Genomic DNA, 14,205 nt, shown 5'->3' with positions numbered 1-14,205 from the left:
ACTTATATGTTTAAACATAAACCATTTATTGTTGACCTATAACTATGCACATATTCCAGGTACTGTCATGCATGGGTGCTGCCTCCATGATGGCTCTTTCCAGACTCTACTCCCAAGGTCTACTATCATGTGACTTGATACATAATACTGTGGACGGTACTATTCTCCAGTCCCATATTAACCCTTGCTCTGCCGAACACCTTTGTATTATAATGACATGCTGCTCGCTTAAAGGTGTATGCAACAGGTAGCATGTCCTGCTCTAACATCATATGCTACTCATTCTGCTTTACAAACAGTTCAGAGTGATGCCTGGCATTTGATTAACTGACCTTGCTTTATCTCCTGAGTGGACATCAACATCTAGTTTAAAATCTTTCCCTATTTAAATTCCTGGGTTCAATTGCCTGTTTCAGTGCCATTTTGTATCTGTGGTGTGTCCGTTTTCTGGGTGACATGAACAGGGGAGTTCAATTCTCAGAATTAATAAATTAATTGTTTTAACTGCAGTATCAGAAAGGAGCGCTTGAATTCATTCACGTGCTTTGAAAAGGACTAGGATGTCACCCAAGTTTCTAATTATTGGAATATTTTAATTATTTTCTCCCTTAGTCTTACCCTGTTCTGCTTTCATTTATTTTTGCCTGTCCCCTACATTGCTTATGCTTCTTGGACTAGACTGTCCCAGCCTCCAAGTATGGCTGCTCTGAGACCATCCGGTCCTCTTTGAGTGGATTTAGTCTGTTTTTACCTGTTGGTGAGGGATTGAGAAGACAACCTTGGCCACTTCATGCTTTGAATGAAACAAGTAAAATCCTAATTTCTCTCCCAAGAGAATTAGACGAAGCTCTTGTTGATCTCCATACTGGGAGCCTAGACTGGCAGATACATTGGTCGGCAGAGGGGGAAAAGAAGTCAGCTTGTCAGAAAAGTTCATCAAGAACTTTGGGTGACCATAGACAGAATATCCCTGCCAGCTATTGTTGAACTCAAAGTTAGCTGTGTGCAAATAGTGCTTAAAACTAAGTCTGCCAATGATTTCCAAATAGATCAGACTTTAGGCCAGTGGGATAAGAACAGAAAATGCGGGAAATACTCAGCAGGTCAGGCAACATCTGTGGAGGGAAACAGTTAACCTTTCAGATCAATGACCTTTCATCAGAACCAGTGGCCAGTGGGGTTGGAGAGAAGGCAGAATAAGTGGTCCACACTTGGAACGTAGTCTACTAAGGTTTCATTTCTAATTTATTCCTTCTGTAGTGGAGACTGTTGCAGAGGTGTGGTTCTACCAGCATTCCAATACCATACTAAATTAGAATCATAAAATAATTGACATACTGAGAAGAAGGAGGCCATTCAACTCATTAGTCCCACTCATTGCTCTTAATATGTGACCTTAAATAATGAGTGCTGACAAGCTGTTTAATTTTGGGGCATAACAGATTAACCTGATCTGTTCTCCGATCCAATCCGCACATAAAAATTTTCATCACAGACTGTGATTAGGGATCAGAAACCTGACAAACCAGGGTCTGAATCTGAGAATTTCCCGGTTTGTTCAGCTGCTTTACAACATGTTCCTCTTGATTGCTTAATTTTTTCCTCTCTCTTTTTAGCTTTGTGCTTGCAATAAATGATTTGACCTCTGACCGGACAGCAGCTGAGAACAGAAGTCAGACACTTGTAATTAGTGACCTGATGAAGAAACTGACTGAGGCCATCGTTCTGGAAAAGTCTCTGGAAAAGTGAGTGTTGAACAGCTGGTGTTCCTTTATTTTCATTGCTGTTTCTCCACCCCTTTTTCTGAAGGTGTTGACTCCTTGCTTGGTACAGTTCCATAAGGGTTGGTTAACCCCTATCTCTCCCCAGTCATCATTGTTATGTGTGAACCTTGGCCTTGAGAATGAATGTTGGCATGGAATTTGACCTCAAGCATCAGAACCAAGCCCAATCCTGTCCTTGCCTAATGTACAAAGTCATTACTTTTATTTCCTAAAACTGGGTCTGATGTCATTTCTATTGGTCTCACTGCTTGAGATCAGCTAATTTGGCACAGATAGGGAATCGCACCACATATCTTCCCTGATTTGTTTGCGGAGCATGGTAATAGTTAGATTCAATGTTATGTGCAGTTATGTTGATATCCTAACTCTCACCAACTGACCTACATTGAATCCCAGTCGTGAATTCCTCCTATTTAAAACTGTCACTCTTGTGTTCCAGTCCTTCCAGGGCCTTGCCCCTCTCTATTTATGTCACCTCAACCAGTCCTATAACCTTCTGAGTTGTCTGTGTTCACTCCTTCCTCTGACCTCTTATTTCCTTCACCCTACTGTTGATGGCTGTACCTTAAAGTCTTAAACTCTGGAATTACCTCCCTAACCTTTAAACCTGTCCTCTTTTAAAATGGTCTTTAAAACCTACATCTATGAGCTTTTAATTATCCATCCTAGTATCTCCTTATGTGGCCCAGAGTAAAATGTTTTGCATGATTATGCTCTTGTCCTTGGGTTGCTTTAACTACATTAAAGGCTGTATCAGGCCTGATGGACTGAGTAGTCCTTGGTCCTTTTCTGTGCTATAATGTTCTATGACCCTTCTGTGCTCTATATAAATGCAAGTTGCTGAATTGAATTACATGTGTGATTCAAGCTCAGTGATTTTTAGTTTCAAGATATGAGAACATTTATATATATATGTTTTAAATTGTTAGGACATGACTGGTTTGGTTTCTTTGAAATCCATCTGCTTCCAATATATTTGCTGTATGTTTTTTTAAATGTTTTCCATTGTATGCTTATTTAACTGAGTTTTAATTTTTTCACCATTTTGACTCAAATTGTGTGATTTGCCAGCTCTTAATTTCATTATGTATCTACTCAAAATTTCACTTACTGTGACCCAGTTTTTATATTTGTTATTTTAATTTATTCATGGGATGCAGGCATTGTGGTAGGGCCAACGATTATTCCCTCATCCTTAATTGCCCTTGAGGCAGTGGTGAACTGCCTTCCTCAACTGCTGTAGTCTGTGTGGATACGAGCAATTCCTACGCCATTTCAGAGGACACTTAACAGTTAAACAGCATTGCAGTGGGTCTAGTGTCACATATGGGCCAGACCAGACAAGGATGGCAGGTTTCCCTCCATAAAGAGCATTATTGAACCAGCTTGGTTTTTATGACAATCTGGCAGTTTCATGGTCACCAATACTGATATGAGCTTTTTATTCCAGATTCATTTCATTAACCAAATTAAATCTCGCAACTGCTGCGGTAGGATTTGAACTTGTGCCTCTGGATTATTAGTCCAGGCTTCTGGGTTATTAGTCCAGGCTTCTGGATTACTAGTCCAGTAACATAACCAGTATACTACGGTGCCTGATATATGGTTTGAGTGAGTGGGCAAAAATCTGGCAGATGGAGTATAATATGGGAAAATGTGAAGTTGTTCACTTTGGCAGGAAGAACAAAAAGGCAGAACATTACTTAAACAGAGAACGACTTCAGAATTCCAAGGTGCAGAGGTATCTAGGTGTTCTAGTGCATGAGTCACAAACAGTTAGTATGCAGGTACAGCAAGTAATTAAGAAGGCTAATGGAATGCAATCCTTTATTATGAGAGGAATTGAACATCGAAGTAAGGATGTTATGCTTCAGTTATGGAGGGCATTGGTGAGACCACATTTCGAATACTGTGTGCAGTTTTGGTCTCCTTATTTAAGGAAGCATGTAAATGCATTGGAGGTGGTTCAGAGGAGGTTTACTAGATTGATATCTGGAATGAATGGGTTGTCTTATGAGGAAAGGCCAGACAGGCTGGGCTTGTTTAGAAGTGTGAGGGGTGACTTGATTGAAGTATATAAGATCCTGAATGGTCTTGACAAGATAGATGTCGAAAGGATGTTTCCTCTTGTAGGTAAGTCCAGAACTATGGGGCACTGTTTTAAAATTAGGGGTCACCCTTATAAGACAGAGAGGAGGAGAAATTTTTTCTGAGGGTTGTGCGACTTTGGAACTCTCTGCCTCAGAAGGCAGCGGAAGTGGGGGTCACTGAATACTTTTAAGGCGGAGGTAGATAGCTTTTTGTTAGGCAAGGGAATCAAAGGTTATTGGGGGTAGATGGGAATGTGGAACGTGAAGCACAAACAGATCAGCCACGATCTTATTGAATGGCGGAGCCAGCTCGAGGGGCCAAATGGCCTACTCCTGCTCCTGTTTCGTATGTTATCTTATCTGAGTCTGTACTCCTTTTAAAATGCAGCTGTTGAAAGTTGTCTGTAAATGGACTAAGCTGAAATTTTACGAAAAGTAATGAGGTATGAGTTACCCCTTAAGAGTGTTGCCAGTCCTCGTCCATCAAAAAAAAATGATTGAGTAATGATCTCTACCTGCTTGGAAATCCCTGCGAATTTAAAAATAATTCCGATAATAGACTGCCCTTTCAGCTCAAGACCTGAGATTTGAAACCAGCTCTGAGAGCAAATCTTCCTTTCTCTAATGGCTGTAAAGTTCATAAGTTTATGCAGTTTACAGCATAAAACATGAAGTACAGTCATTTTAAAAAAGTCATTCAGCCTCCCAAGTCTGCGCTACCCAGAATCTGATTATTCTAACATTGACTTCCCACACCCTGTTACTATACCTGAAGCAATTTAATATATCTCGTTCTTCATTCATGTGATGTGGGCGTTGCTGGCAAGGCCAGTATTTATTTCTCATCCCTAATTGCCCTTGAGAAGGTGGTGGTGAGCCATTGCCTAGAACTGCTGCAGTTCATGTGGTGTAGGTACACCCACAGTACTGTTAGGGAGGTGGTCCCAGGATTTTGACCCACCGACAGGGCAGAAACAGTGATATAGTTTCAATTTTAAAAATTCTTTCACAGGACATGGGTGTTGCTGGCTGGGCCAGCATTTATTGCCCATCCCCAGCTGCCCTTGTGAAGGTGGTGGTGAGCCGCCGCCTTGAATCGCTGCAGTCCATGTGGTGTAAGTACACCCATGGTGTTTGGGAGGAAGTTCCAGGATTTTCACCCAGCGACCGTGTAGGAATGGCGATATATTTCCAAGTCAGGATGTTGTGTGGCTTGAAGGGGAACTTGTAGGTGGTGGTGTTCCCATGCACCTGCTGCCCTTGTCCTTCTAAGTGGTAGAGGTTGCGGGTTTGGAAGGTGTTAAAGGAGTCTTGGTGAGTTCCTGCAGTGCTTTTTGTAGATGGTACACACTGCTGCCATTGTGCGTCGGTGGTGCAGGGTTGAAGGTGGTGGATGGGATGCCAATCAAGTGGGCTGCTTTGTCCAGGATGGAGTCAAGCTTTTTGAGTATTGTTGGAGCTGCACTCACCCAGGCAAGTGGAGAGTATTCCATCACACTCCTGACTTGTGCTTTGTAGATGGTGGATAGGCTCTGGGGAGTCAGGAGGTGAGGTACTTGCCACAGAATTCCCAGCCTCTGATCTGCTCTTGCAGGTTTATATGGTTTATATGGCTGGTCCAGTTCAGTTTCTGGTCAATGATAACCCCCTGGATGTTGATAGTGGGGGGATTCAGCGATGTTAATGCCAACGAATATCATGGGAAGATGGTTGGATTCTCTCTTGTTGGAGATGGTCATTGCCTGGCAGTTGTGTGGCACGAATATCACTTGCCACTTATCAGCTCAAGCCTGAATGTTGTCCAGGTCTTGCTGCATATTTGGCATGGACTGCTTCAGTATCTGATGAGTCTCGAAAGGTGCTGAACATTGTGCAATCGTCAGTGAACATCCCCATTTCTGACCTTATGATGGAGGGAAGATCATTGATGAAGCAGCTGAAGCTGGTTGGGCATGAGGAACTCCTGCAGTGATGTCCTGGAGCTGAGATGACTGACCTCCAACAACCACAACTATCTTCCTTTGTGCTAGGTATGACTCCAACCACCGGAGATTTCCATTGACTCTAGTTTTGCTAGGGTTCCTTGATGCCACACTCGGTCAAATGCTGTCTTGATATCAAAGGCAGTCACTCACCTCACTTCTTGAGTTCAGCTCTTTTATTCATGTTTGGACTAGGGCTTATAATGAGGTCATGAACTGAGTGGCTCTGGTGGAACCCAATTGAGCGTCAGTGAGCAGGTTGTTTCTGAGTAGGTGCTGCTTGATAGCACTGTCAACACCCCCTTCCATCACTTTGCTGACAACCAAGAGTAGACTGGTGGGGCGGTAATTGGCCAGGCTGGATTTGTCCTGCTTTTTATGGACAGGACATACCTACGCAATTTTCCACGTTCCCGGGTAGGTGCCAATGTTGTAGCTGTTCTGGTACAGCATGGCTAGGGGCGCAGCAAGCTCTGGAGCACAAGTCTTCAGTACTATTGCTGGAATATTGTCAGGGACCTTACCCTTTGCAGTATCCAGTGCCTTCAGCTGTTTCTTGATATCATGAGGAGTGAATCGTATTGGCTGAAGACTGGCATCTGTGAGGCTGGGGACCTCAGGAGGAGTCAAAAATGGTTCATTCACTCGGCACTTCTGGCTGAAGAAGACTGCAATTGCTTCAACCTTGTCTCTTACACTGATGTGCGAGGCTCCCATAAGACCATAAGACATAGGAGCTGAAATTAGGCCATTCGGCCCATCGAGTCTGCTCCGCCATTCAATCATGGCTGATAAGTTTCTCAACCCCATTCTCCTGCCTTCTCCCCGTAACCTTTGATCCCCATACCAATCAAGACCCTATCTATCTTGGTCTTAAATACACTCAATGACCTGGCCTCCACAGCCTTCTGTGGCAATGAATTCCATAGATTCACCACTCTCTGGATAAAGAAGTTTCTCCTCATCTCTGTTCTAAAAGGTCTTCCCTTTACTCTGAGGCTGTGCCCTTGGATCCTAGTCTCTCCTACTAATGGAAACATCTTCCCATGTCCACTCTATCCAGGCCTTTCAGTATTCTGTAAGTTTCAATCAGATCCGCCCCCTCATCCTTCTAAACTCCATCGAGTATAGACCCAGAGTCCTCAAACGTTCCTCATATGTTAAGCCTTTCATTCCTGGGATCGTTCTCGTGAACCTGCTCTGGACCCTCTCCAGGGCCAGCACATCCTTCCTGAGATACGGGGCCCAAAATTGCTCACAATATTCTAATAGTGGTCTGACCAGAGCCTTATAAAGCCTCAGCAGCACATTCCTGCTTTTATATTCTAGTCCTCTCAAAATAAATGCCAACATTGCATTTGCCTTCCTGACTACTGACTCAGCCTGCAAGTTAACCCCCATCAATGTGGATGGGGATATTTGTGGAGTCTCCTCCTCCTCTTGTTAGTTGTTTAATTGTCCACCACCATTCACGACTGGATATGGCAGGACTGCGAAGCTTCGACCTGACCTGTTGGTTGTGGGATCGCTTAGCTGTGTCTATCACCTGCTGCTTTCGCTGTTTGGCACACATGTGGCCCTGTGTTGTAGCTTCACCAGGTTGACACCTCATTTTTAGGTATGCCTTGTGGTATGAGAGAGTAACTTGCAAGTGATGGTATTCCCGTAGCCCTCGTGCCCTTTTCCCTCTAGATGGTAGAGGTCATGAATTTGGCAGGTGCAGTTGAAGGAGCCTTGTCGAGTTCCTGCAGTCTATCTTGTAGATGGTACACACTGCTGCCTCTGTGCCAGTGCTAGAAGGAGTGAATGTTTAAGATGGTGGATGGGGTACCATTCAAGTGGGCTGCTTTTTTCTGAATGGAGTCAAGCTCGTGTTATAATGCACCAATTCTGAGACAATTGGCCCCCAAACTCCTACAGCTCCTAACACCCTGCTTGCTGTAAGGACTCCATCCCATTCTCCCAGTTCCTCCACCTCTATTGCATTTGTTCCGATGATGCTACCTTGCATAACGGCACTTCTGACATGTCTTTTTTTTTCCTTAACCGAGGGTTCACCCTCACCCACTGTGGTTGACAGGGCCCTCAACTGTGTCCGACCCATCTCCCGCACTCCTGCCCCCTCCCTTCCAGAACCATGATAGGATCCCCCTTGTCCTCACTTTTCACCCCACCAGCCTCCACATTCAAAGGATCGTCCCCTGCCACTTCCGTCAACTCCAGCTTGATACCACCACGAAACACACCTTTCCTTCACCAACCCCCTGTCAGCATTCCTAAGGACTGTTCCCTCTTCCCTCTGTGATACCCTGGTCCACTCCTCCCTCATCCTCTTCCTCTGGCACCTTCCCATGCAATCGCAGAAGGTGCAACACCTGCCCCTTTACCTCCTCCCTCCTCACCGTTCAAGGACCCAAACACTCCTTTCAGGTGAAGCAGTGCTTCACTTGCACCTCCTTCGCTTTTGGCTACTGTATTCGCTGTTCCCAATGTGGTCTCAATGTTCCAGTGAAGCCCAACGCAAATGGAGGTACAGCACCTCATCTTCTGATTAGGCATTTTACAGCCCTCCAGACTTAACATTGAGTTCAATAACTTCAGACCATGAACTCTCTCCTCCATCTTTACCCCTTTTTAAATCCATTTTCAAATTTATTTATTTATATCCTTTTTTTTATCCTTTTTCCCCAACAACCCCCCACCCCCGCAAACAGGGCCATCTGTCACTTGTTTCTATGTTGTGCTTTCACAGAGCGCTGACCCTTGGTCTGCTATTAACACAATCTGCTATCTTACCTTTACCACTATCAGCATTTTCTTTAGTGTTTAACACTACCATTAGCACTCCCTTTGTCTTGTGTCCATGACATCTTTGTCAATCTCTCATGAGCTCCACCTTTCCCTGACCTATTTTGCCCCACCTGCTCCACTCCCTCTGAAAAGGTATAAAATCGTTCACATTTCTATTTCCCTTTAGCTCTGAAGAAGAGTCATATGGACTGGAAACGTTAATTCTGTTTCTCCCTCCACAGATGTTGCCAGATCTAATGAGTTTTTCCAGCATTTTCTGTTTTTATTGCTACAATAGTAGTTCATGTCCACTAGAGGGAGTGTTACCGCTTTCTCAGGATGCCAAGAGCCTCTTGTGGTGAGATAGTCTATCGAACCAACACCATCAGCAGAGCCATTATATTTTAAGTGTGATCTGCAAGTGATACATCATGGAAGCTGTGGAAAAATTTTTCCATTTCCCATTTCCTCGCTTTGTTATTCCATGGGTTTCTCTTCTCCGTTCAATAGCAATTTTTATTATATTTATATAGTTCCTCTTTGATGTAGCAAGTCATAGCAAGGTGCTTCAAAAGTGTTGCCAAACAAAATTTGACACTGAGCCACATAAAGAGATGTTGGGCCAGACGACCAAAGGTTTGGTCAAAGAGGAAGGTTTTAAAGAGTGGAGGGCTTTATGGAGGGAATTCTAGAGCTTAGGGCCTAGGCAGCTAAAGGCATGGTGAAGTGATGAAAATTGGGTTGTGCAAGATGCCAGAATTGGATGAGCGCAGCATTCTCAAAGGGATATGGGGCTGGAACAAATTAGAGGTAAGGAATGGTGAGGCCTTGAAGGAATTTGAAATCAAGGTTGAGAATTTAAAAATTGAGGATTTACCATAAGACCATAAGATGTAGGAGCAGAAGCAGGCCATTTGGCCCATCAAGTCTGCTGCGCCATTCAATGAGATCATGGCTGATCTGAAAATCCTCAACTCCACTTTCCTGCCTTTGGCCTCTCTCTTCCTTTTTATATATTTAAAGAAGCTCTTACTATCTATTTTTATATTACTTGCTAGTTTACCTTCAAAGTTTATTTCCTCCCTCTTTTTTTTTTGGTCATCTTTTGTTGGTTTTTAAAACTTTTCCAATCTTCTGGCTTACCGCTAATCTTTGCCACTGTGATACCAATTTGATACTATCCTTAACTTCCTTGGTTAACCATGGTTGGTTTATTCTCTTCCTAGAATCCTCCTTCCTCACTGGGATATATCTATGTTGTGAGTCTGAACTATTTTCTTAAACTGATATTTCACACTGGAGTAGAAGATACAGTTCTGTGTTTTGTTACGAGTGCAAGGTTTTATAAGATGGTTATGTTTTAAACTGTCTCTTTTAATTCAAGGTAAAATTGAGTTGTGGAGAGGGAAATGTGATCTCCACTAGTTCTGCCTGGCAATAAGCCTAAGTGAGCTGGTTGCCATGGGGACCGGGAGCCCAGGTCAAGTTCTATGGAAACCCAAGTGCCAGATTTAACACCTGAAACAGAGGGAGAGAAGGTGGCTCTTGCTGCTTGCAGACTTAGTGAGTCAGAGACCCTGGACATAGTAAGAAGAGACAGAAGCTGCTGTAAGCAGCAGGGAAAAAGGTGGTTCTCTGTTAGCCACCAGGTGGGGATGGGAGCAGAGGCTGTCCCTATAAAAATTTAAGGATGTTAGAAAATTCGCCCTGGCATGTCTGGGAAAAGGAATCATTGGAGTGGGCCTTGCTGCTAGAAGTCAGTTCAGGGATTTCCAGAAGGCTGAGGGAAATGACTATTCAGCGAAATGGAAGGAGGCAAGCCTGTTGGAAGCTGGGAGTAATTTTGGACACAAGAACACAAGAAATAGGAGCAGGAGTAGACCACATGACCCATTGAGCCTGTGGCGTCATTTAATATGGTTGATCTTGGGCTTCAACTCCACTTTCCTGACTACTCCCCGTATCCCTTAATTCCCTGAGAGCAAAAATCTGTCTATTCCAGCCTTGAATATATTCAACAATGGAGCATCCACAACCCTTTGGGGTAGAGAATTCCAAAGATTCACAACCCTTTGAGTGAAGTAATTTCTTCTCGCCTTAGTCCTAAATGATTGGCCCCTTATCCTGAAACTGTGCCCCTGTGTTTTAGAATCCCCGACCGGCGGAAACAATCTCTCAGCATCCACCCTATCAAGCTGCTTCAAAATTTTATAGGTTTTAATGAGATCACCTCTCATTCTTCTAAACTCTAGAGAATATAAGCCCAATTTGCTCGACCTCTCATCCTAGGACAACCCCCTCATCCCAGGCACCAATTAGTGAACCTTCGCTGTATTGCCTTCAATGCAAGTATATCCTTTCTTGAAGGACTGATTCCTGTAAAGACTACGGTTCTTCAGAGAGAGCGGCGTAATGTATAAACACGGCATTATGAAGTTAAGGAGGCAACTAATACACTAATGTTTTATATTTACTCAAATAAAAACAAAAAATGCTGGAATTACTCAGCAGGTCAGGCAGCATCTGTGGGGAGAAACAGTTAATGTTTCAGGTTTATGACGTTTCATCAGAACTCATCTTCACATGAATACTTTAATCAGTTCTGATGAAAGGTCATCGATCTGAAACGTTAACTATGTTTCTCTTGCGCCTGACCTGCTAAGTATTTGCAGCATTTTTTGTTCTATTTCAGATCCTAGCATCGCAGCATTTTGCTTTTGTATTGACGTTTACTGGATGTTGATTTCAGTTTTTGTTACAGTAAAAGTCTAAAAATGTGAAATCTTGTCATGTGATTTTTTTTTGCCTCAGTCACTCGGAATTCAAATCTCTTTAAAAGTTTTTGGTCTCTGCAGTTTTTGGCACTGCAGATAGCCTAGACGAATATAGGAAGTGCAGGGACGAAGTAAAAAAGGAAATAAGGCAATCAAAGAGAAGGCATGAAAAAAGATTAGCAAGTAAAGTTAAAGATAACCCAAAGATGTTTTACCAATACATTAATGCTAAAAGGTTAGTTAAGGAAAAAGTGGGACCTATCAGAGATGAAGATGGAAACTTGTGTGTAGATGCAGAGACTGTGGGAAGGGTTTTGAATGAATATTTTGTCTCCGTGTTTACAAAGGAAAGGGAGGATGTGGACATAGTAGTCCAGGAGGAACACTGTGAGATATTGGATGGGATAGTCATAAAGAGAGAGGAAGTACTCGAAGGGTTGAAATCCTTGAAAGTTTATAAGTCACCAGGGCCAGATGGATTGTTTCCAAGGCTGCTGAAGGAAGTCAGGAAGGAGATAGCAGATGCTCTGAGGATGATTTTCCAATCTTCACTAGATACAGGGGAGGTACTGGAGGACTGGAGAAATGCAAACGTAGTTCCATTGTTTAAAAAGGGATCAAAGGAAATGCCAAATAATTATAGGCCAGATAGTCTTACATTGGTGGTGAGCAAATTAGTAGAATCAATCCTGAGAGATAGGATTAACTGTCATATGGAAAGGCATGGACTAGTCAGGGATGGTCAGTGTGGATTTGTTAAAGGAAGGTCTTGCCTCACAAATTTGATTGAATTCTTTGAGGAAGTGACAGGAAGGGTTGATGAAGGTAGTGCAGTGGATGTTGTGTACATGGATTTTAGCAAGGCATTTGACAAGGTCCCACATGGCAGATTGGTCAGGAAAGTAAAAGCCCATGGGATTCAGGGTAATGTGGCAAACTGGATAAAAGGTTGGCTTTGTAACAGGAAACAAAGGGTAATGGTCGATGGATGCCCTTGCGAATGGAAAGTTGTCTCAAGTGGTGTTCCACAGGGCTCGGTGTTGGAACCCTTGCTGTTTGTTATATATTAATGATTTGGACGTGAACGTGGGGAGCACGATTGGGAAATTTGCAGATGACACAAAGATTGGCCGAGTAGTGGATAGTGCAGAGGATAGCCGTAATCTCCAAAACGATATAGATGAGTTGGTGGAGTGGGCAGTAAAGTGGCAGGTGGATTTTAACATAGATAAGTGTGAGGTCATACATTAGGGAGGTCAAACAGTTACAGGGATTACACAATAAATGGGAATATACTAAGAGGGGTAGATGAAGTGAGAGATCTTGGCGTACAAGTACACAGGTCCCTGAAGGCAGCAGTTCAAGTAGACAAGGTTGTAAAGAAGGCATATGGAATGCTCTCCTTCATTGGCAGAGGTATAGAATATAAAAGTAAGGATATAATGTTGGAATTGTTTAAAACACTGGTGAGGCCACAACTGGAGTATTGTGTGTAGTTCTGGTCACCACATTACAGGAAGGACGTAATAGCTCTGGAGAGAGTGCAGAGGAGGTTTACAAGAATGTTGCCAGGGTTAGAAAAGTGTAGCTGGGAGGAGAGTTTGGATAGGTTGGTGTTATTTTCCTTCGAACAAAGAAGGCTGAGAGGTGACTTGATTGAGGTGTACAAAATTATGAGGGGAATAGATGGAGTGGACAGGATAAAATTATTTCCCTTGGTGGAGAATTCTAGAACCAGGAGACATAGATTTAAGATAGGTGGCAGAAGGTGTAGGGAGGACATGAGGAAGAACCTTTTTACACAGAGGGTAGTGGGTGTCTGGAATTCGCTGCCCAAGTTGGTGGTAGAGGCAGAAACTTTAAACTCTTTTAAAATGTACCTGGATCTGCACCTAAAGTGCTGTAAGCTGCAGGGCTATGGGCCGGGTGCACGAAGGTGGGATTAGAAAGGGCACCTGGGTATCCTCGGGCTGGCATGGACAAAATGGGCCGAATGGCCTCCTTCTGTGCTGTAACTTTTCTATGGTTCTATGAAGATAGAGGAGCTGCATCTACATCTGATCTCTGTCTCATGGTGACTCTTATACAAATAATGACAAAATGTACCATTCAAAATTTCAGCATGTGTAATGCATCGTCTTATTTTAAGGGATTTACTGAAGACAGATTCCAATCTCATTGAAGCAAAGGCAAAAGCAGAGTGTAAAAAGCAGAATGCGGACTTCTTCATAAAAAAGATGAATGAATGGAACCAACTAAGCCAAAGTTTAGAGGTCAGTGTTATGATACGGTTTCAAGGCTGATTGCCTAGCACTCCAGCCGACAGCTATCCCTGGAATGGGTTTTAGCAGTTTTCGGATGGATTAGCTAGTCCTGAGAACTCCAGAAACTCAAGCAGCCCAAAACTTTATTTTACATTTGGCCGTTGATCATGCTGTGTATCCCAGCACACATGAGGTTGAATGCGAACAGAGCGGATTGAATTTGATGTTCTTCACAGCAGCAAAAAGGCTTTTTGGGGAGCATTGAAAGTGCTAGAATTGGTTTCAACTGGGGACATTTAGAAATGAACCAGGGCTATTCAGGGTTGAAGGTGCATGTGTTTGGATGTTGGGTCAGGACAAGATCAGCTTGGCTCTGATGCCTTCTCCTGCGGTCAAATGGCCAGTTGACTGTCACCGTCCAGGTTTATCTACAAAAAAAACTATGTGGGAGAGATACCAAACCCGACGTTGCTACCTATTTCCAAGCATCCGTCGGTGCTGTTCTGTGAACAGTCACTGAG

At 43.4% G+C, this 14,205-nt stretch overlaps 1 protein-coding gene across 1 annotated transcript in view; it reads left to right on the top strand.

Moving 5' to 3' along the window:
* haus1 (HAUS augmin-like complex, subunit 1) overlaps positions 1-14,205 on the top strand; it is a 47,772-nt gene that overhangs the window by 19,918 nt on the left and 13,649 nt on the right. Inside the window, exons 4-5 of the mRNA XM_078553030.1 lie at positions 1,617-1,745; positions 13,570-13,693. Of these exons, the coding sequence (XP_078409156.1) occupies positions 1,617-1,745; positions 13,570-13,693 (253 nt within the window). The remainder of the gene's footprint in view (positions 1-1,616; positions 1,746-13,569; positions 13,694-14,205) is intronic.

This window comes from Cetorhinus maximus, chromosome 1 (genome assembly GCF_964194155.1).
Source record: "Cetorhinus maximus chromosome 1, sCetMax3.hap1.1, whole genome shotgun sequence".
Lineage (NCBI taxonomy): Eukaryota > Metazoa > Chordata > Chondrichthyes > Lamniformes > Cetorhinidae > Cetorhinus > Cetorhinus maximus.
This window is presented reverse-complemented; position numbering and strand designations above follow the sequence as displayed.